The sequence below is a fragment of the Macadamia integrifolia genome, unplaced genomic scaffold (assembly GCF_013358625.1).
Source record: "Macadamia integrifolia cultivar HAES 741 unplaced genomic scaffold, SCU_Mint_v3 scaffold_269A, whole genome shotgun sequence".
Classification (NCBI taxonomy): Eukaryota; Viridiplantae; Streptophyta; class Magnoliopsida; order Proteales; family Proteaceae; genus Macadamia; species Macadamia integrifolia.
Window position 1 is genome coordinate 111,252 of NW_024870660.1, and position 23,960 is coordinate 135,211.

The 23,960-nt window shown below is 45.5% G+C and overlaps 1 protein-coding gene across 1 annotated transcript in view; it reads right to left on the bottom strand.

The window, feature by feature from the left end:
* Positions 1-1,565: 1,565 nt before the first annotated feature.
* The window catches only part of LOC122071573 (ras-related protein RIC2), a 37,896-nt gene continuing 15,501 nt past the window's right edge, over positions 1,566-23,960 (bottom strand). Inside the window, exon 2 of the mRNA XM_042635943.1 lies at positions 1,566-2,122. Coding sequence (XP_042491877.1) covers positions 1,687-2,122 — 436 coding nt within the window. The 3' untranslated portion in view covers positions 1,566-1,686. The remainder of the gene's footprint in view (positions 2,123-23,960) is intronic.

The window sequence follows — 23,960 nt, forward strand, 5'->3', positions numbered from 1 at the left end:
AGCCACATCTTTTCCTTGTCATTGACAATGGCCAGACAAAATCCATGGGATATGAGAACCATTTTTTTTTTCCCAAGGGCAGGGAAACTAGTGGGGAAAAAAACCTTTTGTGATGTTGATTGTATAAGAAGTGTTTTGTGCACGGTCGTGCACCATACGCAACCATTTAAAAAACCGCGGGATGGGCGATGAAGGTCTACGGGGCACACCCCCCCCCCTCAACCACATCTCACGGCTCTGTGCATGGTGGCGCACGTACACAAAACCTTTGTCATCGTATAATATCTTGAACTCCTACTTTTTAAAAGGAACTTAATTTTTCTCCTTAAATCTGAGGAATTTGACTGCAAAATGAAGAGAGAGCTAAGTTGTTAGCTCTGAGTGATCGTTGAAGTCAAGAAGTTTAGTCATTTGTAAATGAGTAAGTGAAGAATTCCTAACCCTACTAAACCGTCTCCTGAAGCACTCCAACAAAGTCAGCAAAACTAGGCAACTATTCGTAATGCATCCACATATTATAGCTTTACTTGTAGGATAAACTACATAGCCAAACCTTCAATACTTCCGTTGTTGCTACCAAAAATACCCCGCTAGTCGAACCTACACAAACACAGACGACGGAGGCCCGGAGCTTTGTCCGGGGTTAGTCCTCCGACGCTCAAGTCAGGGTCGGCCGCACAGTTCAATAAGGGAGTAATGGTGAGGGTCCCTCCTTCGGCAGGGGGCTCCGTAAGGCCGATCCGAAGCGACCGAAGATCTTTCTCTCGGTCGACCCCAAGCCTCGGTCACTGGTAATGTCAAGGCCGAATGAACAAGTCAACCAAAGAAGAAGATGTTGGTTATTCCCATAGGAAGAAGCTCCTAGTGGAAGTAAGGGGGCTCCTGATATAGCCAAAATAACCTCTCGGTGGGGGGCAATGACACGTGTCGCCTCTGAGACACGTGTCCTCCGCCAGACGAAGGTTCCGAGAGACCACTCACGCTCAATCACCGAGGCACACTCGCAAAATCACGCGGGATCACGTCGTCTGCATGAGGGGAATATTCCCCCAGAAGGTTGGACGTATTCAAGTGGGACTCTAAGAGGGAAGAAGGGGGAAAACCCTAAACCCGAAGAGCTATATAAGAAGGCACGGAAGAAAGGGGAAGGTAAGTTCTGAGACCCTCATCATTACTCCCTTATTGAACTGTGCGGCCGACCCTGACTTGAGCGTCGGAGGACTAACCCCGGACAAAGCTCCGGGCCTCCGTCGTCTGTGTTTGTGTAGGTTCGACTAGCGGGGTATTTTTGGCAACAACATCCGTCTAATCAAGATTCAGGTTGAGATATCTTAGTGAAGAAATAACTCTCTACTGAAGAGATCAATAAATGAATTCATCTAAGCAGGCTTCGTGCAAATTAGAATCACCATCCATGATATAAGTTAAAAGCAATAAATATCACATCCTACCCCTATTTCAAGCTCTCCCACTCGCTCATCACGGCAAATAAAATGCAAGTAATGAATACTAAAACCACCCCTCTCCCTGTTCCCCTGTTCCCCTCTCCCCCCCACCCCCCCAAAACCCTTCTTCCTGGTTCTGTATACCTGAGAAAATCTACATAACCATGGTATACAGTAGGAAGAGATGAAACCAAAACACCATGCTACATCCTCCTTAAAACACGAATTCTGAATCTAAACCTTAGTTTGAGCAGCATCCAACTCTCTTCATCGCCGACACATCATCTTTGACGTTTATCTTCTCTCCTTTGCTGGGAACAGAAGAAGCTGCTCCCTCATCACCTGCTTCAACTGCTTTTTTACTCACGATACGGTAGATCTGGGTCAGGACCTCAGCAAATGCATTGTCCACATTTGTAGCTTCCAGTGCAGAAGTCTCCATAAAGTACAAAGACTCCCTCTCGGCAAAGGCTTTACCATCCTCAGTTGAAACAGCCACAAGGTGACGGAGGTCACACTTGTTCCCAATTAGCATAACAACGATATTGGGGTCTGTATGGTCCCTCAACTCCTTCAACCACCGCTCACAGTTCTCAAATGTAGCATGTCGGGTCACATCATACACGAGCAATGCACCAACTGCACCTCGGTAGTAAGCACTAGTGATAGCCCGGTACCTGCAAATTCAAAAAAGCAGAATATTTTAGGAGCCACCGGATGTTCACTTTAGTATTCATCTGGTGAGCAGGTGAGGGAAAGATGAAGCAAAATAATTATGCAGACAACAAAAAGCAGTTTGCAGTTAATGCATTCTGCTTTCTGTATTTTTTTTTTTTTTGGGGGGGTTGGGGGGGGTGTTCTACATGCTTCTGGCATGTTTTGGAGTCCCCACACCCAACCAACGGGGCACAGGAGGGGGCACCTTCAAGGTTCGTTAACAGAAGCCCACATGTCAAGGAGTAGAGAGAACGTAAGAAGGCCTTAATACACCGGTGGCTTGTACAGCCTTTTCCCTCAAACATTATGGAGGGGAACAATTAACACGTAAAAATGGTTGTCTCCATATTTGCAGCGATCCCCAGAAATAATGGTTGCCATAAAGTTTTCAATGAAAAGGTATATGATTGGAGTAAGGAATAAACAACAATGATCTGAAAATTAAATCTGATATGACACTGTCAAATATACTAAAGGGAAACAAATGAAACTCATTAGCATCAGTGTTCTATTGCATGGTATTGTAGAAAATGTAAGACACGCTTTAATTAAGAGCCAAGCAATTCTGTGGATGCTGGGGAGAGGGAAAGAAAAGATAGGGTCACAGAAAGCACATGGCACAAAAAACTGCACAAATCAGCAAAGAGAAAAAAAAAATGCATGTGAATTAAGAATAGGGAAGAAGGCTTAAAGACAAGAAAGGTAGCAATCATCATAAGGTGGTCGGTCGACCACTTGTCACCTTGTCAAGTCATTTAACTAGGGCTATCAACGGTACCCATTTACTCCCTTCCCAACCCTCATTTGGATACCATTTAATTTAACGGTACCCATTTACTTGCCTTTCCCAACTCTCATTTGGATTCCATTTAATTCAACGGAGAGCGAAGGGTGAAGGCAAGGATTTTATATTGTCTGTCTAGATATAGGCAACTTTGACAAATATATAATTATATACACTTATTTATATTTAACACAAGACCTACCACAAATTCCCATAGTAAATCCCACCCAATATATTCAGCTACTCTTCAAGTCCTAAATGGGCCATGATTAAAAGAACTTTATTAAAGCTTTACCCATTGGGTAATGCAATTTCTTACCCATGGGTAAGGTCTTCCTACCCAGTAAGATTGACAGTCCTAAATTGAAGATTTAACAACTATCCATTGCCTATATTAAAAAATTAGTAATATTCATTCAATAATATGTAACAGCTGATTAAACTTAAACAGGGCTATGGTAAGTGAAATGATTTATGTTACTCAATGCTTTGTTTCCTTCTCATGCTCCCTACTCAAAATCAGTTAAACAACTACATTATCACATATCACATTCTAAGCCAGATCCGAGATCACTGAATTCCACTTCACAATCACAAGGGAGAGTCCATCCTTTGAGCCTGAAGTGCATATTCTCATGACTTATACACAATTATTGTTGGAAATAAATCCCACATTGGAAAACTTTGTGACCTTGGATCCCTTCTTATACCAATTGGGTCTCTCCAACTAATAGCTAAGTTTTGGGTTAAATAATTCAATATGGAACCAGAGCTATCAGGCCCAAATAAGGGGCTGGCCACACATACCATGTGTACACTGACACACAAAAGAGAGGTAACACGTCAAGGGGAATGTTGGGAAAAATTCCACATTGGAAACTTTGGGACCTCAGAGCCTTCATATACTAGATGGGACTCTCCACCATATAGTTTAAGCTTTTGTGTTAAATAAATCAACAGTTCCGTATCATGCATAAACAAACGAATAATGTATAATAGCTACTTGTCACAATGAAATGAAGAATGAGATGGAGCACATTGAGTTCTACCGAAAAAAGAGATGAAGCACATTGAGATTGAATGGTTCAATTGCCATTGTCGAGTCTGTCTTTTTGCTACTAGTCACAATGAGGGGAGCAAATTCAATGTTTAAATTACCATTGCGGAGTAGCTCTAAGTCCAGTTCCCCAACCCCTACGCCCCGACAGATTGTAAGAAAATGCAACTTTTTCCTAGCCCTAGATTGGTTGAAGAAAACAAGTGCGGTAATGAAAACAAACATTTCATCAGAGAAAATGTTTACAAAGTGAGAGGTTGCACACAGATTCTTGTTGAAGTGTGTAACAAAGACACTTAGGCTGTGTTTGGTATGCTGTATGCATTCTCGACTTAGAATGCATTTTGGAATTGCAAAAATGCCTTTTGGTATGTATTTCCATTCTCAAACCCTAGAACGAGTCCAGGTACGAGGCACATTCTCGAATGAACGTTTATGCCCATTTCACGTCGTCGTTCTGTAGCGAAGCAGCAATGACCATGAATCGTAAATAGTGGTGATGTCCCCACCTCCCCATCAAGCTACGATTATAACTACAGAGAACACATTGATGCGGTAAAAATTGACCGGATGATCTTCCCTGCAGTTCCTGGTGTTTTAGCCGACCCGCACGGAAGAGAGGACAGGGGAGAGCCGGGCTGACCCGACAAGGGACTCCGATGCCTAAGTCAAATCTTTTCACAGCAGATGCTCAAGAGTGCTTTTCCTGTAAAAAGAGTGATTGATCGATCCCCCATGATGGAGGCTTACCTTGGTATTTATAGGCTGCTGATGGAGAGAGAAGGGCATTTGTGGAGAGTCTTGTTTAGGCGTAGAATCCTTGAGGGGAGTGGCACTGTGATTCTGGGAATATTCCGAGTTCCAGGTCATATTCTGGGAATATTCTCCATTGATCTCGGAGGTGCAAGTCGTGAGAGGGGTGGACGCCTCTGATGACGTGTAGTGGATAGTCCTACCCCCGTGATCAGGGATCACGTCCCTTGAAATTAGGAGTTGATGTGTGCACGTTTTTGGGTGCATTACTTGACTGTGCCAAGCCGAGGTGACTAGTAACACGGCCTGATGGAGGGCCAAGGCGGCAGCACGGCCTGATGGAGGGTTGAGGTGGCAGCACGACCTGATTGAGGGCCGAGGTGCCTGATTGAGGGCTAAGGTGACAGCACGACCTGATGGACGGTCGAGGCTGCAGCACGGCCTGATGGAGGGCCGAGGTAGTAGCACAGCCTGATGAGATGCCGATGTGGCAGCATGGCCTGAAGGAGTGCCGAGGTGGTAGCAAGGCCTGATGGAGGGCCGAGGTGGCAACACGGCCTGATGGAGGGCCGAGGTGGCAGCATGGCCTGATGAGATGCCGAGGCAACGCGGCCTAATGGAGGGCTAAGGTGGTAGTCTGGCTTGATGGAGGGCCGAGCAGGTAGCACGGCCTGATGGAGGCCATCAGGCCGAGGAGGTAACTCGGCCTGATGGGGGCCGAGTAGGTAACTCGGCCTGATGAGATGCTGAGGTGGCAGCATGGCCTAAGGAGAGGCTGAGGTGGCAACACGGCCTGATGGAGGGCCGAGGTGGCAGCACGGCCTAATGGAGGGCCGAGGTAGTAGCATGGCCTGATGAGATGCTGAGGTGGTAGCACGGCCTAATAAGATGCCGAGGTGGCAGCACGGCCTGATGTAAGGCCGAGGAGGTAGCACAGCCTGATGGAGGGCCGAGATGCAGCATTGGTCAAGACAATCCCTGCCCGTGCCGTGGTTGGGAAGAAATACCCTCATCACCAGCCCCCCGCTCTAGCAGTTCGGATCGATCTGCTAGAGCATTTAATTCGATCTTGACCTTCGTATGACGTGCGCTGTCTATTCGGTGTGAAACACGATGCTTCAATTCCTCAGTCGAGGTTGCTCAACGGTTCAAGGACATAGTTGTCACTCGTTCAAAGGCGAAGGACGCAAAGCGCCTTCATGGGGAGCCACACAAGATTACAGGCCAACTAGAGGTTGAGAAGAAAATTGCCCAATCTGAGGAGGTCCGTGACAATGATGTTCGGTTGATAACTGGAGAGCTGGAACAAGAGGTTGCCAAGTAGCTCAATGCCAACAGTAACTTGATGAAGGGGAATGATGCTCTCTAGGATGAGTTGTTCGAGACTCGGGGTGCTCGTAAGGAGGAGCTCGCAGCTGCTAGTTGGAAAGGCAACACCGGGCCGAGCTGGAGGCCAACGAGGTGGCTGAACCCCTAGGCCTATCAGAAGTGGTTAGTTGACCTTAACATTGCTTCGTTTTAGGTTAGCTCAGACGATGCCATCCTCTTCATCCTGAGTAAGATGCCAGGCTACAATCTGATGGACTATGAGTAGCGCGTTCCCGCCCTAGCTACTTTGGTGTAACTCAGCGGCTCGATCGACTTTGGTGAAGTGACCCGACTCGAAGGATAGCCAAGTGAAGAGCTAGGCCCATGGATTAGCCCCCCTGAGATTAGGAGAGATGACATCAAAACAAATTTTTCATTTATCAAAAAAGGGGAAAAATCCCTCAAAATACATCACTCCCGAAGGAGACATCTACATAAAAAAATATATATATAGCATTCTTGTGCTTCTTTCTTTATTTTCTTGTACTTTGAACCGGCTCGAAATGAGTAACTTTTGGAAGAATAAGGACCAATACAGCTGTCTGAGTGTGGCTCCGTTCCCTAGCTGAGCTCGGAATTGATCTTCCATGTTTAGCTTATAAGCTCTTGAGGTGCCAAGCCTGGGCCTAGCCATAGGTGTGCCGAGCTGGGGCTCGACCTTAGAGAATGCTGAGCTTGGGCTCTGTCTTAGAAGGTGCCGAGCTTGGCCTCGATCTTTTGAGGTGCCAACCCTGGGTTTGGTCTTGGCAATGCCGAGCTTGGGCTCGGTCTTTTGAGGTGCCTTATGTTAAGGTCTTTTGTAGTGCTGAGCCAGGGCTCGAGTGTGGATACTTCAGTGTGTAAGGGCTTGAGGTGCCGAGCTGGAGCTGGGGCTCGGGCTTGTATGCCTTAGTGCGTAAGGGATTGAGGTGCTGAGCCGTGCTCGGACTTACATGCCTTAGTGCGAAAGGGCTTGAGGTGCCGAGCCAGGGCTCAGGCTTGCATACCTTAATAAGGGCTTGAGGTGCCGATGTGGGGCTCGGGCTCGGGCTCGGGCTTGCATGCCTTAATGCGTAAGGTCTTGAGATGCCGAACCGTGCTCGGGCTTGCATGCCTTATGCGTAGGGGCTTGAGGTGTCGATCTGGGGCTCAGGCTTGCATGCCTTAGTTCGTAAGGGCTTGATGTGCCGAGCTAGGGCTCGGGCTTGCATGCCTTAGTACGTAAGGGCTTAAGGTGCCGAGCTAGGGCTCGGGCTTAAATGCCTTAGTACATAAGGGCACCCGGCTCGGCTTGCATGCCTTAGTTCGTAAGGGCTTGAGGTGCCGAGCCAGGGCTCGAGCTTACATGCCTTAGTGCGTAAGGGCTTGAGGTGCCGAGCTGCAGCGGTAAAAATTGACTGGATGATCTTCCCTGCAGTTCCTGCTTTAGCCGACCTACACAAAAGAAAGGACAGGGGAGAGCCAGGCTGACCTGACAGGGGACTCTCTGATGCCTAAGTCAGATCTTTCCACAGCAGTGCTCAAGAGAGCTTTTCCAATAAAATGAGTGATTGATCGATCCCCCATAATGGAGGCTTATCTTGGTATTTATAGGCTACTGATGGAGAGAGAAGGAAGGGCGTTTGTGGAGAGTCCTGTTTAGTCGTAGAGTCCTTCAGGGGAGTGGCACTGATTCTGGGATTATTCCAGGTTCTAGGGTATACTCTGAGAATATTCTCTATTGATCTCCGAGGTGTAAGTCGTAAGGGGTGGACACCTCTGATGACGTGTGGTGGATAGTCCTGCCCCTGTGATCAGGGATCACGTCCCTTGAATGTAAGAGTGGATGTGTGCATGTTTCTGGGTGCATTACTTGATTGTGCCGAGCTAAGGTGACAGGTTGGTCGAGCCGAAGTGAATGGTAGCATAGCCTGATGGAGGGCCGAAGTGGTAGCACGGCTTGATGGAAGGTCGAGGTGGCAACACGGCCTGATGGAGGGCCGAGGTGGCAACACGGCCTGATGGAGGGCCGAGGTGATAGCACAAACTAATTGAGGGCCGAGGTGGCAGAACGGCCTAATGGAGGGCCGAGGTAGCAGCACGACCTGATGAGATGCTGAGGTGGCAGCGCGGCTAATGGAGAGCCGAGATGGTAGCACAGCCTGATGAGGGCCGAGGTGGCAACACAGCCTGATGGAGGGCCGAGGTAGTAGCACGGCCTGATGGAGGGCCGAGGTAGCAACACGGCTTGATGAGATGCTGAGGTGGCAGCACGGCCTAATGGAGGGCCGAGATGGTAGCACAGCCTGATGGAGGGCCGAGGTGGTAGCACAGCTTGATTGAGGGCCGAGGTGGCAACACAGCCTGCTGGAGGGTCAAGGTAGTAGCATGGCCTGATGAGATGCCATGGCAGCACGGCCTGATGGAGGGCCGAGGAGGTAGCACGGCCTGATGGAGGGCCGAGATGCAGCATTGGTCAGGACGATCCCTGCCCGTGCCGTGGTTAGGAAGAAATACCCTCATCAATGTGCTTGTGTTTATTCTCCTTCCTTTTTTCTCTTTTTCCTTTTTTCTATTTGGGAGGGTGGATTAGATTACAATCCCCTCTCCTTGGTAGGCCGGTGCGGGGCAACTTCGGGTGGGTTGGGGGAGTCTTCTTTTCTGTATGGGCTATAGCATCCCTAACCCCCACCCAAAACGTCCAGCAATGTGCTTGTGTTTGTTCTCCTTTTTATTCTTTTTTTTTTCTTTTTTTCTATTTGGGAGGGTGGATAGTATTACAATCCCCTCTCCTTGGCAGGGCAGTGGGGGGCAACTTCCGGTGGGTTGGGGAGGTCTTCTTCTCTGTATGGGTATAATCATCCTAACCCCCCCCCTTAGTTTTGGGGACGAATGCACAAACCCACGGAGGAAAGCAAGCAAACACTAACGCACAACAAGAGGAATTTAATGTGGTTCGGAACAAATGCCTACATCCACCCGAGGGAACCAGAGCTTTTTCACTATGCTAGAAAAACTCTACAACACTCCCCAACTCACAATATGATCTCCCCTTGTTTGTGTTTAGGTTCTCCCACAGAGAATATATTGGGAACCCAAAACCCCTAATCCCTACACAATTACAATTCTACATCCGTACATGTAAAATGAACCCAAAGCCCAACCAAATTACAAATACAAGCCCAATAATTATTATATTCATCATAACAGAATACAAGACAAAAGACCCAACAATTTCCACCTTGGCTTGGATTCTGCATACCACCATGAAGAATACTATTGTTGATGTCGATTCTCCAAACTCTGCCATTGTCTCTACCTATCTGCCATACCCAACCAACATGACCCCCAACCCCACCCGGGGTTGTTCCATACAAATTATCGCCGCTGCACCATGTGATGTGGCTCCACCTTTCCTACCTTGCTCTAAGAGATCATTGCTACTCACCAAATCCGAAGCGAAAGACACCCACTTCTTTCCAAACTCACACTAGTTCATAGCCTCAACCATTTGTAGTCTCTTCGTCCATCTGTACCTCTTGCCTGAGTTCCAACCATAGCTCCACTTGTTTCAACACTCCCTACAACTCTGTATAGATGCCTAATCATCCATCCCTGCATCACAACCATGGCCCATCTAGAAACCTTGAGAAGTCCACCTTCAAATGAGCATCTAAAACCTCTTGAATCCAGACTTCACAATTAAATCAGGTTCCCTAGATCCATCACATGCCTCACCCAAATCAAAGTTCGCACAATCCCATCAACCATGTGAATCTGTACAGTTCCAATCCCAGTAAACTTGTTTTCCACATTATTTGTCATTTTGACAATACCATTATCATCCAAGTGCCATGCAGCAAATTGATCCCTGACTAACACATATGAAATGAACTAAAATCTAAAATCCAATCTGAAGTTCTGCACCTAATCAAGTAGTGAGAAGGATATCTCCATCACTCCAGGACCCTTCCACACAGCAGCATTTGATGACTTATCTCAATTCTCCTTCTCTTTTTTTATCCACCTCATGCCTTGGACAATTCCTCTTTTATATGACCTTCCTCCTTGCAATAATAGCAAGGTATTTTGCGATCTTTTGACTTAGAGCAACCCTTTTACTTCACTAACTCCTTCAGTCTCTTATTTAATATACCCCTTCCCTGACAACCACATATAACCAAGGCACTACCCTCCTTTGATGCCGCCTCACTGCTATTTTCTGTCATGTCTCATTTATCAGCAAACCAACAATAACCTCATCAAATTTAAGAATATCCTTTTTTTTTTTTTTTTTGGATGAATAAATTTAAGAATATCCTTACCGTAATGTCGTCACAATGTAATCAAATGAAAGAGGCAATAAAGCAAATAAGGGAAGTGTCTTGTCCTCCTCTTTGATCTTAACATCAAGAGCCGACAATTCCTTCAATATCCTACTGAACTCATCCAAGTGTACCTCAAATTTTGATACCTCTGACAACCTAAGGTCATATAATTGTTTCTTCAAAAACAGTCGATTTGTCAATGACTTGGGCATGAACCTCTCCCGCTTTGTCCAAACCTTCTCTGGATCCGCCAATCCATTAACCTCACAAAGAGTGTTATCCAGCTAAATAATGTTACATGCTAGATCCCTCAACTCTTGCTACTCATCTTCTTTCATCTTTTTTGGAAAATCCTTTTAGGCAAACATGAGCTTGTGTTGTCATTTCTGGCAACCATATAGAGTGCACAGGTGATGTGGTAGCATGTTTGGATGATTTTGCAATGTTTGAACCATCAGACGATGACTAGGCAGTGTAGGCAATGCAGTAGCAACGAGAGCCAGTTTGGCAGTGATTGAGGTATCTAGGCATATGTGGCAGTGTTTGGTGGTGTTTGACAGTGATTGGCAGCGATTGGCAGCATGTGGCCGCTTTGGGTGAAGTGCACACACAATTTGAGAAGTGACTTCATAGGTTCACACTGATGACTCAGCTTTGGAGACAAATTGAGTGGCCCAAATGGAAGAATAGGAAGAAGTAATGTTCACGGAAGTTGTAGCTCATCGAGTCTTCTTTCCAATGCAATTGGAATCACGTCAATCTGATTCCATAGGAGGGAGTTCAAATTGGGAATACAAGTGTCATGTGAAAAGCCGCGCGCATGGGAGCTGCCAAGGGCCGTGCACATAGACAGCAGCAACAACATAGCCTGGCATACCATGCACAAGGCAAAGGCCGCACGCACACGGCAAAGGCCACTGACTAAGAGCCTGGGCTGCCACGGCCGCACACAGCACCAAGCCGTGCACAGCAGCAAGGGCTGTGGGCCATGCCGCAAAGGCCTGCCACAGGCCCCACACACATAGTTGGGTCAAAGGCTCCATGAGGGTTCGGAGGTGCACGCCACCTGTTCACTGAAATGCCTCAAAGATGCTCAAATTGTGTTCGCTCTCAAGAACCATTAGACTGAGGGTCAATATGTGCATCATTGGCACCAAATTCTCACAAGGCGCCAATTTTGATGCTAAATTAATTCCTTTTGAACAAAATCCAAAGGGCCACATCACTTAATGCGGATCGGACGAACGATATCATGGCATGCCCGAGGCGTGATTCATAGACTAAACAGATTCCACCGTGTGTCCCCTCATTGGTCGAGCACAACAAATGATCATAAGTCGCACCACACTTTATCACCGTGTAATCTCATGCTTTGCACGCGTAGGTAATGGCACTGAAGATTCCTCATCACGTGTTCTCTTTCGTCCCAATAATTCCTCCATTCCAATCCAATGGTTGAAGAACATCCCACTATTCTGTCGTGTGTTGCTATGCAGAAGATTCCAATCAAAGAGTCCTAATTCCACCCGCATTTTGCGAGGCTAATACGATAGCTCAGGGTTGAACTACCAACCCATGGCATGGCGCATCGTCACTTGATGCCTTTTGGAGGCCATCTAGGCCCTCCTGTCTATGCAAATCCAATGGCTAAGCTTCTTTGGACCACTGTTAGCTTAAACGAAAACGACACAAAAACAAAGACATATGGTACGGGTTTTAAACAGATAAAAACGATGAACGGTACGGTCAAAAAAATAGGGAACAAAAAACGGACGAAAACAAACGGTACGAGTATTAAACATGCAATTTTCAAAAAAAAACAAAACCAAAAAAAGGGCAGTATACTCATGTAATTCAGAACAGGTGTACCAATTAATTAATTAAATAAATGAAGGAAACACCTGTTCTGAAATTCAATAGAGCTGAAATGGTGGATAATCCACCACGGTAACCAAACTACTGTTATTATAATATGTTCACACCCACTGGAATAAATTCTACGTTGTAGTTTTGAATGTAATTTTAATCAAGTGTTATGATTTGGAGAAATATTAGTCCCTGTTTCCTCCATCTACCAATGTTTTTTTTTGGGATGAATTAAACTATATTAAAGGAAAGAAAGAATATACAAAAAGGCCTCATGAAGAGACAAGAAAGGGCAAGCCCAGCCGAGAAACAAAAAGGGAGGGGGAACTACACTCCTCAATGATACAATCCATCACTTTTGGGGGGGGGGGGGGGAGAGGAGATGATAGATGGAGAGAGCCCCCAGGAGACAACGAACCTGTTCCTTGGGGAGTCTCTAACAGGACGGTGGAGCAAGTATGCTAGCTTTGTAAATACATCAAAATAGATGGCATTCCAAATCTGATCATAAGAATGGGATTTGGAGGTCCATCTTCGAAGATTCCTTTCCATCCAAAGGTGGGTGATGATAGCACAGAATGCAAGCTTTCCAGCAATGTCACAAATAGAGGTTCCTCCGTATGTCATATCCACCCATATCCACTCTCTACTGAAGGGAAGAGATCTCCTCCTAGAGGGCCAACAACTACGAAGGAATTTTTTCCAAATGATTGTGGAGAATGGACAGTCAAAGAATAGGTGATCAACAACCTCATTTCCATTCCAGCAAAGGCAACAGGCAATTGGGGCATGGATGTGTCTGTGGTTAAGGAAGGACTGGGTGGAAAGGCAATTGGAAAGGACCCGCCAAGCCGTGAAGCTGTGACGGGGAATATTTCCCTTGAACCAGATGAGTCTTCTCCAAGGAACCAGAGGCAAAAGTTCTAAGTTCCAGGTAGAAGAGAAGGTAAAGATTTTAGAGGGGGAGGGGTTCCAATTGCCAGAGTCATCTCTATCTCTGAGGTTAGGGTCAAGAGGAAGGAGGGTAGACCAGATGACAGCAAGGGGGGAATTAGGGGGAGCCCAAACGTCGTTCCGAATGATGGAGGAGACAATGGCTAGATGGTCTAGACCAATGGAATAGATGATTCTAGGGCTGATATCCTGAAGAATTGGACAGTTTAGGTGCTAGGGGTTGAGCCAGAGAAAGGTGGAGTTACCTCTGCCAATGGAGTAGGAAATGACATTTAAAGCTAAGGGGTCTAAGGCTAAGGATACCTCGCCAAATCCAAGACGTTTCCGGGCCAGGAGAAGTAGACCAAAGGGAATCATTTTTTAAAAGGTAGGAGTAAACCCATGAAACCCATATACTATTATGCTTGGACACAATTTTTCATATGATTTTGAGAATACCTGCAGAATTCATGTCTTTGATTCGCCTAAGGCCCAGACTTCCTTCAGATGTAGGAAGGCAGACACTTTTCCAACTAATGGGAATGAGATGAAGGAACTTTGTGATGTCTGAACCTTTCCAGAGAAAGGAGCAAATGAGAGCTTCAATTGCTTTAATAGTACAGGAGGGAAGGACAAAGATTCCAGACCAGTAAAGATACATTGATTGAAGGACTGATCTAGCAAGCTCAAGCCTTCTAGCATAGGATAAGAGTTTACTCTTCCACAGCTGAAGTCTTTTCCGAAGGAGGTCGAGGATTGGGGTGCAGTGGTGGCCAGAGAGCCTGGCTGGGATGAGTGGTAGGCCAAGATACTTGACTGGAAGAGAGCCAAAGGCAAAACCCGTGATCTCAAGAAGGCGGTTGGTGGACGCTTCCTCAATCCCAGAGGTGAAGATGAGAGATTTCACTGGGTTGATCAGGAGACTCAAGAGATGCACAAAGAGACGAAGAGAGGACATAATGGAAGAGATAGAGCAGTGGTCTGCTTTGGAGAAAATCATCAGGTCATCGGCAAATGCAAGGTGGGTGAGGGAGAGGGCCTTGCACTTGGGGATGGGAGAGATGAAGTGGAGATCAGTAGAGGATTGGATTGATCGGGATAAGACCTCAAGACCAAGGGAGAAGAGAAAAGGGGAGAGGGGGCATCCTTGGCGAATACCAACAGAGGATTTGAAGTATCCCGCAGGACTGCCATTGACCAAAACTGAGAAGTTCGGGGTAGAGATGCAGGCAAGGATCCAGCAGACAAAGTTTGGGGGGAAGGACATTGGAGATGAAATCCCATCGGATAGAGTCAAAAGCCTTGTGAAGATCAATCTTGAGGAGGGCCGCCGATCCATGAGATTTTCTCTCAAAGCCACGAACAATCTCGTGGCAAAGAATGATGTTGTCCACAATACTCCTGCCAGATATGAAGGCAGATTGGTTCCGACTCACCAATGAGTCAATTACCCCTTGAATGTGGTTTGCTAAGTTTTGGCAATGAATTTGTAGATCAGGTTACAAGGGGAGATGGGTATGAATTCCTGCATGGAGGAGGCACCTTCAGATTCGGGAATGAGGCAAAGGAATGTGTGGTTAACTCCATTGATCTGACTGGGATTGAAGAAAAGCTTGTGATAGCTTTGATAAGATCAAATTTGATAATATCCCAGCAAGAAGTGAAAAACCCCATACTAAATCCATCAGGACCGGGAGCTTTGTTTGCTTTGTGGGAAAGAACTGCGGCAGAGATCTCCTCATCAGAGGGGATGGCTTGAAGAGATGGGAGGAGATGGTCAGGGACAAATTTGTTGATCAGTAAGGGAGGGGGAGGGGGAGGATCAGTGGCCTGAGTGGGATTGAAGAGATCAGAGAAGTATGAGGAGGCCTCATTTTTAATGTCCGAGGGGTGGTGGAGGGTGGAGCCATTCCTTGCGTGGAGGAGGGGGATGGAGTTGGCATTGTTTCGGCCTTTGATTGAACAATAAAAGAAGACCGAGTTAGAGTCGCCAAGCTCAAGCCACTTTATTCTGGATTTCTGCTTGAGAAAGCTCTCTTCTTGGGACAGGAGAAGGGAGAGCTCGAGGGAAGCAGATTTCTCTTCTTCCGCAAGGGTAATATTGTGGAGGTTAGATAGGAGTCTAGCCTGTATGGATTCAAGCTTCTCACGACACTCAGAGACTCTTCTAGAGATGTTGAAACATCTAGTGTTCCATAGCTTGAGAGCGGATTAGAAATTCCTGAGCTTCCTGGACAAGGCTATGAGAGAAGAGGAAAAGGCTTGAACAAGGAGGTTCCAGGCATCACGAATAATTGAGGAGAAATTAGGGTGGAGGGTCCACATATCAAAGAATTTGAAGGGCTTAGGGCCAAAGGAAGGGGAGGAGTAAGCATGGAGGGAAATTGGGTAGTGATCAGAGATGGAGGGGGCATCAAAAGTGGCATAAGATGCGGGATAGAGGGTAAGCCAGGTTTCGTTGACAAGGGCCCTATCAAGCTTGCAATCTACCCTGTCAGGCCCATTTCTGCAGTTCTACCAAGTGAGATTTGCACCAAACCAACAAAGATCACTCATGTTAATATCATCAAGGCAATTGTTAAAAGCCTCAACAGAGGCAGGTTCAATGGGGGTACCTCCCTTCTTCTCAATGGCAGACCTGACAACATTAAAATCACCAGCTATTCCCCACAGGTTTGAATCCATAGAGGAGGAAATGGAGTGAAGGGTATCCCAGAGGGGTAACCTATCATGCGCACGATTGTGAGCATAAACAATGGTTAGAAAGCAGCAATTTGTCCCTGCGATGTCGGAAATGGATAGATGGATATGTTGAGGGGAGGAGGAGATGGAGATCATACGAAGGAGGGGGTTCCATAAAATCCAGATTCTACCATTGGGACAATTAGAGTAATTTGCAATGAAGGACCAGGATGAGGTGATGGAGGAGACAATGTGAGGAGCATTTTCCTCAAGGAATCTTGTTTCCAATAAACAACAAAGGGGGGAGCCAGCAGATTTAATTTTGGAACGAATGGAAGCATGCTTTGCCGAGGAGTTCAGGCCTCAAATATTCCAAATTAACTAAGAGGACATGATGAAGGATTGGGGGTAGGGGGCAGATGCTCAGGAGAGCAAGGCTGAATAAGCCGTTGGCCAGTGGCAAGAGATTTACCTTTACGACGCTGGTAGCCTTTAGTCAGAGGAGTTTGGGAGGTAGCCGATATTTGGGGTTCCCCTGCAAGCGACCGAGAGCTGTACTTGCAGACAGTTGCATCTTCCAATGTTACTATAGTGTATAATGGTAATAACTAAAAAAGCATTACCATAGATATTTAAGAAAAATCAACCGTCACATAGTGAATCAGAGAAAGAATGTGAAAAAATTAATGAGAGAGAGAGAGGAGTGAGAAGGAGTCTTCTGTCTTCCTCGAGCTCATACCTAAAGAAACAGAGGAGCTTGGAGTGGCTACCCGCTACTGCGGGTTGCAATCGCTGGTGCCGAGTCGGTCGACAAAATTTGCAGTGGTTCCTCTACTTCGTCAAACGTATGGATTAGAGGCTAGAGAGTGCACAGATAGAAGGGTTTTCATTGGCCGTGGTTTGCAAGCTTTGTCGGCGGCGAATTCAACAGCAGTAGTGAAGTTTCAAGGAAATGTTGAGGAAGAGTGTAAGCCGTAGGGCTCCATGGCTAGAGAGAGAGAGATAGAGATTTTAAGGGAGACGGCTCGTTGATTGGGGGAAACCATCCAAATTCCAAAACCCTATCAAATTTTTTTTTTTAATGATTATGGTAAAATTCCCATTTTACCCTTAAAATACAAATACGCGTTTAAAACGTGCGTTTAAAACACATTTTAAACAGTTTTTTGGGCCGTTTCCGTTTTTTCCCGCATTGTATAAAGGCATATGGCAAAACGCGTTTTAAACGGTCACAAACGGCAACCATGTTTAAAACACGTTTTGACTAACAGTGCTTTGGACTAGTGAGCTCATTTTAAGGCCCATCTAGGTCATTTTTTTGCATCGGCATTGGAATTCGGACCAAAACATCATAAACCTAATTTGGAGAGGAGAGGGAAAGGAAATCTTTAATGCCAAATACCTAATTGGGATTTTATGATGGTTGCCTTCGAGATTGGAACTTGCCTGAATTGATTTTGACCCTTCAAGGAGTAGGTCGAAGTTGGGATCATCGGGTGGAGAAATTTTATATTAGAAAATTCCTATTTTATGTCTAGGTTGTAATTTTGAGTTGAAATTCCTAACCTGTGTTTGTAATTGGGGGGTTTGTCGTTTTGATCACTATATTGCCTATCAACCTGGGGCTTGATAGGATTAGAACCCTTAGTTTGTGTAGGAGCATAGAAAGAAGCAGGAGTAGTAGCTCCTAGATTATTGTAGCAGTCGAATTACTGGAGAGTATAGAGCAATATACGGGCCCAATTAGAGTATTGCTCCATGGATGTAGGCAGCTTGCCAAACCACGTACATTATGTTGTGTGGCTATATGATTGTAATTGTGGATATTAGAGTGTTGTTTGTGCCTTGCAAGGTGGCCAGGTGGCCAGGTGGGTGTGCACTACCTGGTATACTGGCCACATTATGGTTGCGAGGCAGGTGTGCACACAACTGTGTAATTGGTAAAATTGGGATTGCGCCAACTATTCAGTTGCCAATGTAGAAAGTGTGTTGATCATTAGGGGTTAGTTGAGAAGAAAATTTGAAATCAGTGATTCACCCCCCTTTCAGTGTCAGCTTGAGAATATCAAATATGATTTATTCCTAAGAGCTTTAATGGTCCCCACCCATATAAGAATATTATTCCTGAGAGCCTTAATGGCCATTGAAGCATTCTATGGAGAAGCTTAAACCCTTCACCTCCATCCCATTTACCCAATTTGTGCCCACCATCAACCTCAACGAACCTAATCACTATTGATCTTTGCACAATCTATATCTACAGAGCAAAATCTTCCTGATTCGCACCATCCAGTGTGTCTACAACACCAGAAAACCTTTAGAACACCTAACCTGCATACCGCACCTTTTGTACGAAATTATATTTTTCGTACGGAACCTATACACGAACTAAATTGGCTCGGAAACTTTTTTTTTTTTAATCCATTATAGGTTCTCCTACCTGCTTTCTCCTTAGGGAGAAAAAAAAAACCACCTTACTCCTTATACAGTACAAACTCCCCTCCACTTGCAGCTTCCTAGAATACCAAGGAAACCAAAAAACTTCCTTGAATTGCATACAATCACTTTTTTTTTCCACTTTCTTCAAACGACACACCATACAATCACTTTTTTTTCCACTTTTTTTTTCTTCTTTCCTCTTTCAAGTTTCAAAGAGAGATTCTTATTCTTCTCTTTTTTAATTTTTTTCCTCTCTTCTCCGTCATCTATTGGAAACGGAATTGCACCTAAGAAGCGTACAGTGGTTTTCTCTAAGCACCTCTTTGCCTCTCTCTCTATCACACCGCACTTCCAGTAGATCCAACTTACCATTAGGAATATCGGTGGTGTGAGTAAGACACGTACCTATCTTACAAATCTACCAGGATCTCTGATACCGGTACCTTAACATTTCACAATCTCACATCACAAACCAACCAAAAGCAGCGGAATCATCAATAAAATGGGGAAAATGTCTAATGATAAAATATTATCCATAACCGAGTTATTCTGTTACAATCATTCATGACGTATAACTAATAAATTTAAAAAAATGTATCATCCACAAGCTCTTACCAAAATAGTCTAAAATATGCCGAACACCTCATGGTGCCGTGTATGCACAATAATCACAAGCACAGTCCTGGCCATGCTTCTCCGCTTCCAACATCCACCAGTCGCTCACTCCGTACTCGGGTCCGAAGGAAAGAGTTACTAGCCATAGGTACGACCGTACCTGCATCATCATCTAAAAAGGGGTGTATACATGGGGGGAGCTTTCCAACTCGCTCAGTGAAGGGTGAGGTTCAAGCACATCCAAACACAACAATAGCAATAATAATTTATGATGCATGATTACAGAAATTAAACACAATCCATGATGCTCGTGATATAATTCATTTATTTTATTACCCACCTAACAATACAACTAAGTCTGGTAAATGCTACTATGGCACATTAGGCTGTATCCCCCATCTCGGAACCGCCATCGACTATGCAGGGATACAAACCCTAGCCGTGTATAGAAGCCTTCCGGTCCCCGTATGCGTCCATAGGTCACCCAACACTGATAACCCCTCTTAGCTATCACAACACCGGTACCAATCATCGACCACGCCAAACAAGTTTCTGCCTCCGGCAACAATCACATCGTACCGCGGGTGTGGCATTCTAAAAAGGCACATCGAACATACCACAATTGGTTATCTAACACTTTAACCCCTGTTGGCAAGGGTTTGTAGCATAGGGAGTGATATCTAACCACATATAGGCTACATGCCTTTATACTGATATAGTTAGTATAAATTACACAATACCAGTAACACCTCAGCCACAAAGTGTAATCCATCTCCAAATACAATCTTGGGGTACACGATACCGGAAACACATCGGCCTCAAGGTGTAAACCATGACCGTTTACCTAATCTAGTATACATAATAACAGTTGAGTATGGACTACGCAACCCTGGTACCAATCATCGGCCACGAAGCGTATCCATTTCCAAATGCAATCCCGGAGTACATGATACCGGTAACACATCGGCCACAAAGTGTAATCCGCGACTATAACTAACTCTAATGCACATAATCAATGCATGAATGCAACAAACATATGACAATCACGGTACCAGTACCACCTCGGCCACACCGGACTCCTCCATACATTTCCACGACATTTCATATCAATTAAATAAAATGTAGTATGTGATAGCATACCATCATCATTTGAGCAATTAATAAATCATGTAAAGATCTATACATGTGAGCAGTTTTATAATAATAAAACAATCCCAAAAATAAAAGCAATCATCCCTCACCTTGTTTATGCTCGTGTGTGTTAGGGTTCAAGTACTGCCACCGATCGATCAACTTAATTTCGACCTCGAGGCTCGTGCCCATCACTGTCCTAGACACAAAGGAAATCGAACGTCAATACATGTCGGTAACATCGGGAAGGGCCCATATGGGTCACCCCCAAAGGGTACAGACAAAGTCCCCTAGTGACAATAATGTCACCGGAAACACCCATCAAAAACAAACACTTTCCACCGAAAATATCAGTGTTTCTGGTAGTGGCATAGAACTCCTAAGGCTCAGGGGTTCACCGGAAACAGCCCATCGGAAGTAGGCCCAGTGTTTCTGGTGGCTTTACAGCAACTGCCCAGTGAATTAGGGCTTTCCGGCTCGGGCCCTATCGCCGAGATTTGTTCTATGGAGTTTATAGGGAATGTTCCTAGCATCATTCTAAGCTAATAAAATCCCGATTCCACTAAGCCGTTTAGGAGATATGTCGATCAAACGAACGAAACCCTAGTTGGTCATTTGGCCAATCTTGTTGTCAGATCTCACCGGACTCAGTTTGAGCTCTGTAATGGCACCGGGGACATGAAATACACATTCCCCGAGCTCAACATGGTTTGAGCACCAATATTCCATCAACACCTAGCTTAACCTAGGTCAAAATGAAGAGAGAGTAGAAGTTATTGTACTTACCTCCGGCAAGGAATCCGGCAACTAGGCTGCAATCGGCACCAAGGTAAGCCCTTTCCTCCTCTTCTTCTTCCTCTTCCTTTCTCTCCTCTCTTACGTTGAGCACAAGTGAAATGAGGAAATGAATTCCTCATTTCCTACTTATAAGGCAAATTGGCCTTAGGGCCCATTTGACTGAACCCTATTCGGTCCGATCAGGTTAATCTGACTTTCGGAGCACGAGGACCCGACTACTTAGGTCCGTAAAGTGCTCATGTCATGAGGAAGGTGTGGAGGATGATTTGGGATCATCCAGGGCTGTCCACGATGCAACTGGTGGGACCCATGGGCATCGAAACCTTGACAGCAGCCTGTTTGGTCACCGAAAATAGTCACCGGATTTAGGCCCAAGGCTTTTTCCGGTGGCTTATTTCCAGTGGTCAAGACAGCAGCCTATCTTGACTGCTTGCTGTCTACCAACTAGCCTCGCATGGGCAGTTGCCCTTGGTCGTGTTCATAGCCTTCCAGCAATGTTGGTACGTGTCGGGATTCATGTGTGGGGAGTCAGGTCACTTACCGTCTAGGATCAGAAGGTACGAATCCCCTCCAGTTAGACTAGCATGCAATGCACGAACATAGGGGGTCATCTTTTCCCCTTTGGCAATGGACGACCACGAGCCAAAACCCAACTGTACTTCCGATCTCTGGTCCGAGACCTATCACAACAGTTCAAATTAGACCGGATCAAGGCACAAGTGTAACATTCCCCCCACCTTACAAGAATTTTGTCTTCGAAATTGAGCATACCTGGTAAATCAAACAACCCAGGATATTGCTTCAACATCTCATCTTCCCGCTCCCAAGATGCTTCTTGTTCGGGGTAGTTCATCCATTTCACTTTGATAAAGGAAACGGTGCGGTTACGGAGAACATGGTCCTTCCAGTCAATAATCTTCTCCGGATACTCCACGTAGGCAAAATCTTCGTCCAACTCACGGGTAAGTCAAGACGTTAATGGGTCGAGAATGTACTTCCTCAACATAGATACATGGAAGACATCATGCGTACCCTCTAACTCTAGTGGTAGAGCTATCTTGTAAGCTACCAGTCCGATCCTTTCAAGTATATCATACGGTCCCATAAACCTCGGACTAAGCTTTCCCTTCTTGTAAAACCGCATCACCCCTTTAACTAGGGAGATTCGCAAGAACACCTTGTCTCTAACTCCAAATTCCAGATGTTTTTTCCTGACATCTACATAGCTCTTCTGCCTGGACTGAGCTGCCTTGATCCTCTCTAATCATATTCACCTTTTCACTAGTAGCCTACATCAAGTCTAGATCCAAAATATGCCGCTCACCAACCTCATCCCAATAGAGTGGAGTCCGACACTTTCTGCCATACTGTGCTTCGAACGAGGACAATCCGATGGTGGCCTGATAACTGTTATAGGAGAACTCAATAAGGGAAATGTGCTCATCCCAACTATAACTCATATCTAAGGCACATGCACGAAGTAGGTCCTCCAATGTCTAGATAGTCCTTTCTGACTGACCATCGATCTGTGGGTGAAAAGCAGTGCTGAAATTCAACTGTGTGCTCATAGCCTTTTGTACACATATCCAGAACTTGGAAGTGAATCTGGGATCTCGATCTGAAATGATACTAACCGGTACACCATGCAACCTGATGATGTCAATATACAACTTGGCCAACTTGTCCATAGAAAATGTGACCATGATTGGGATAAAGTGAGCTGCCTTGGTCAAGCGGTCCATAACTACCCAGATGGCATCCATACCCTTCTGTGTGTGGGGTAAACCTATGACGAAGTCCATGGTAATATTCTCCCATTTCCACTCCGGAATAGGTAGGGACTGTAATAACCCATGGGGCCTTTGTCATTCAACCTTGACTTGTTGGCATGTGAGGCATCTAGACACATATGTGGCCACGTCATTCTTCATTCCTTTCCACCAGTAGGAGCCCTTGAGGTCCTTATACATTTTAGTGCTACCAAGGTGAATGGAGTAAGGAGAGTTGTGTGCCTCTCTCAAAACTCTCTCTCAAATCACCATCACTAAGCACACGTAACCTCCCTTTGAACTTGAGAATCCCGCTTTCAGTTACAGAGAAATCCGGGTCTTTCTGGGTTCCTTCCTTGCATTCTGTTATCAGCTTCTGCAACTTTGCATCAATACACTAAGCTGCAGTGATATTATCCACCAGACTAGGTTGTACCACCAATGCCGATAGTGACAAGGTGACACCTTCCACTAGTAGCTCCAAATCCAGTTTCCTGGCCTGCTCTATAAGATGCTCATTGGTGGTCAGTGATGCAAGAGTCAGTGACTGGGATTTCCGACTAGGTCATCAACTACCACATTGGCCTTTCCTAGGTGATAGTGGATAGTACAATCATAGTCCTTCATCAACTCCAACCAACGGCATTGTCTTATGTTGAGCTCTTTCTGGGTGAAGAAGTACTTGATGCTCTTATGGTCACTGTAGATCTCACTCTTCTCACCATACAAGTAGTGTCTCCAAAGTTTCAGTGCAAAAATCACTGCTGCCAACTCCAAATCATGGGTGGGGTAGTTCTTCTCATAATCCATCAACTGGCGGGATGCATAAGCAATGACTTTCTCATGCTGCATTAATACACAACCCAATCCCAGCTTGGAGGCATCACTATACACAACCATACCACCTATACCAGTCAGAATAGTTAAAACTAGAGCCGATACCAATCTTTGCCTTAGCTCCTTAAAGCTCTTTTCACAAGCATCAAACCACTCAAATTTCACACCCTTCCGTGTGAGTCGGGTTATTCGGGTAGCAATGCGGGAAAAGTTCTCAATAAACCTCCTGTAGTATCCGGCCAATCCCAGAAAACTACGTATGTCTACTACACTCTTGGGAGTCCCATTCTAGGACTACCTTCACCTTACCCGGGTCAACCTCTATACCCTTGTCTAAAACAATGTGGCCTAGGAATGCCACCTGTGACAACCAAAACTCGTATTTGCTGAACTTAGCATAGAGTTATTTCTCCCCCAAATGTTGCAGTACTAACCTCAGGTGAACAGCATGTTCCTCTACACTCTTGGAGTAAACCAAGA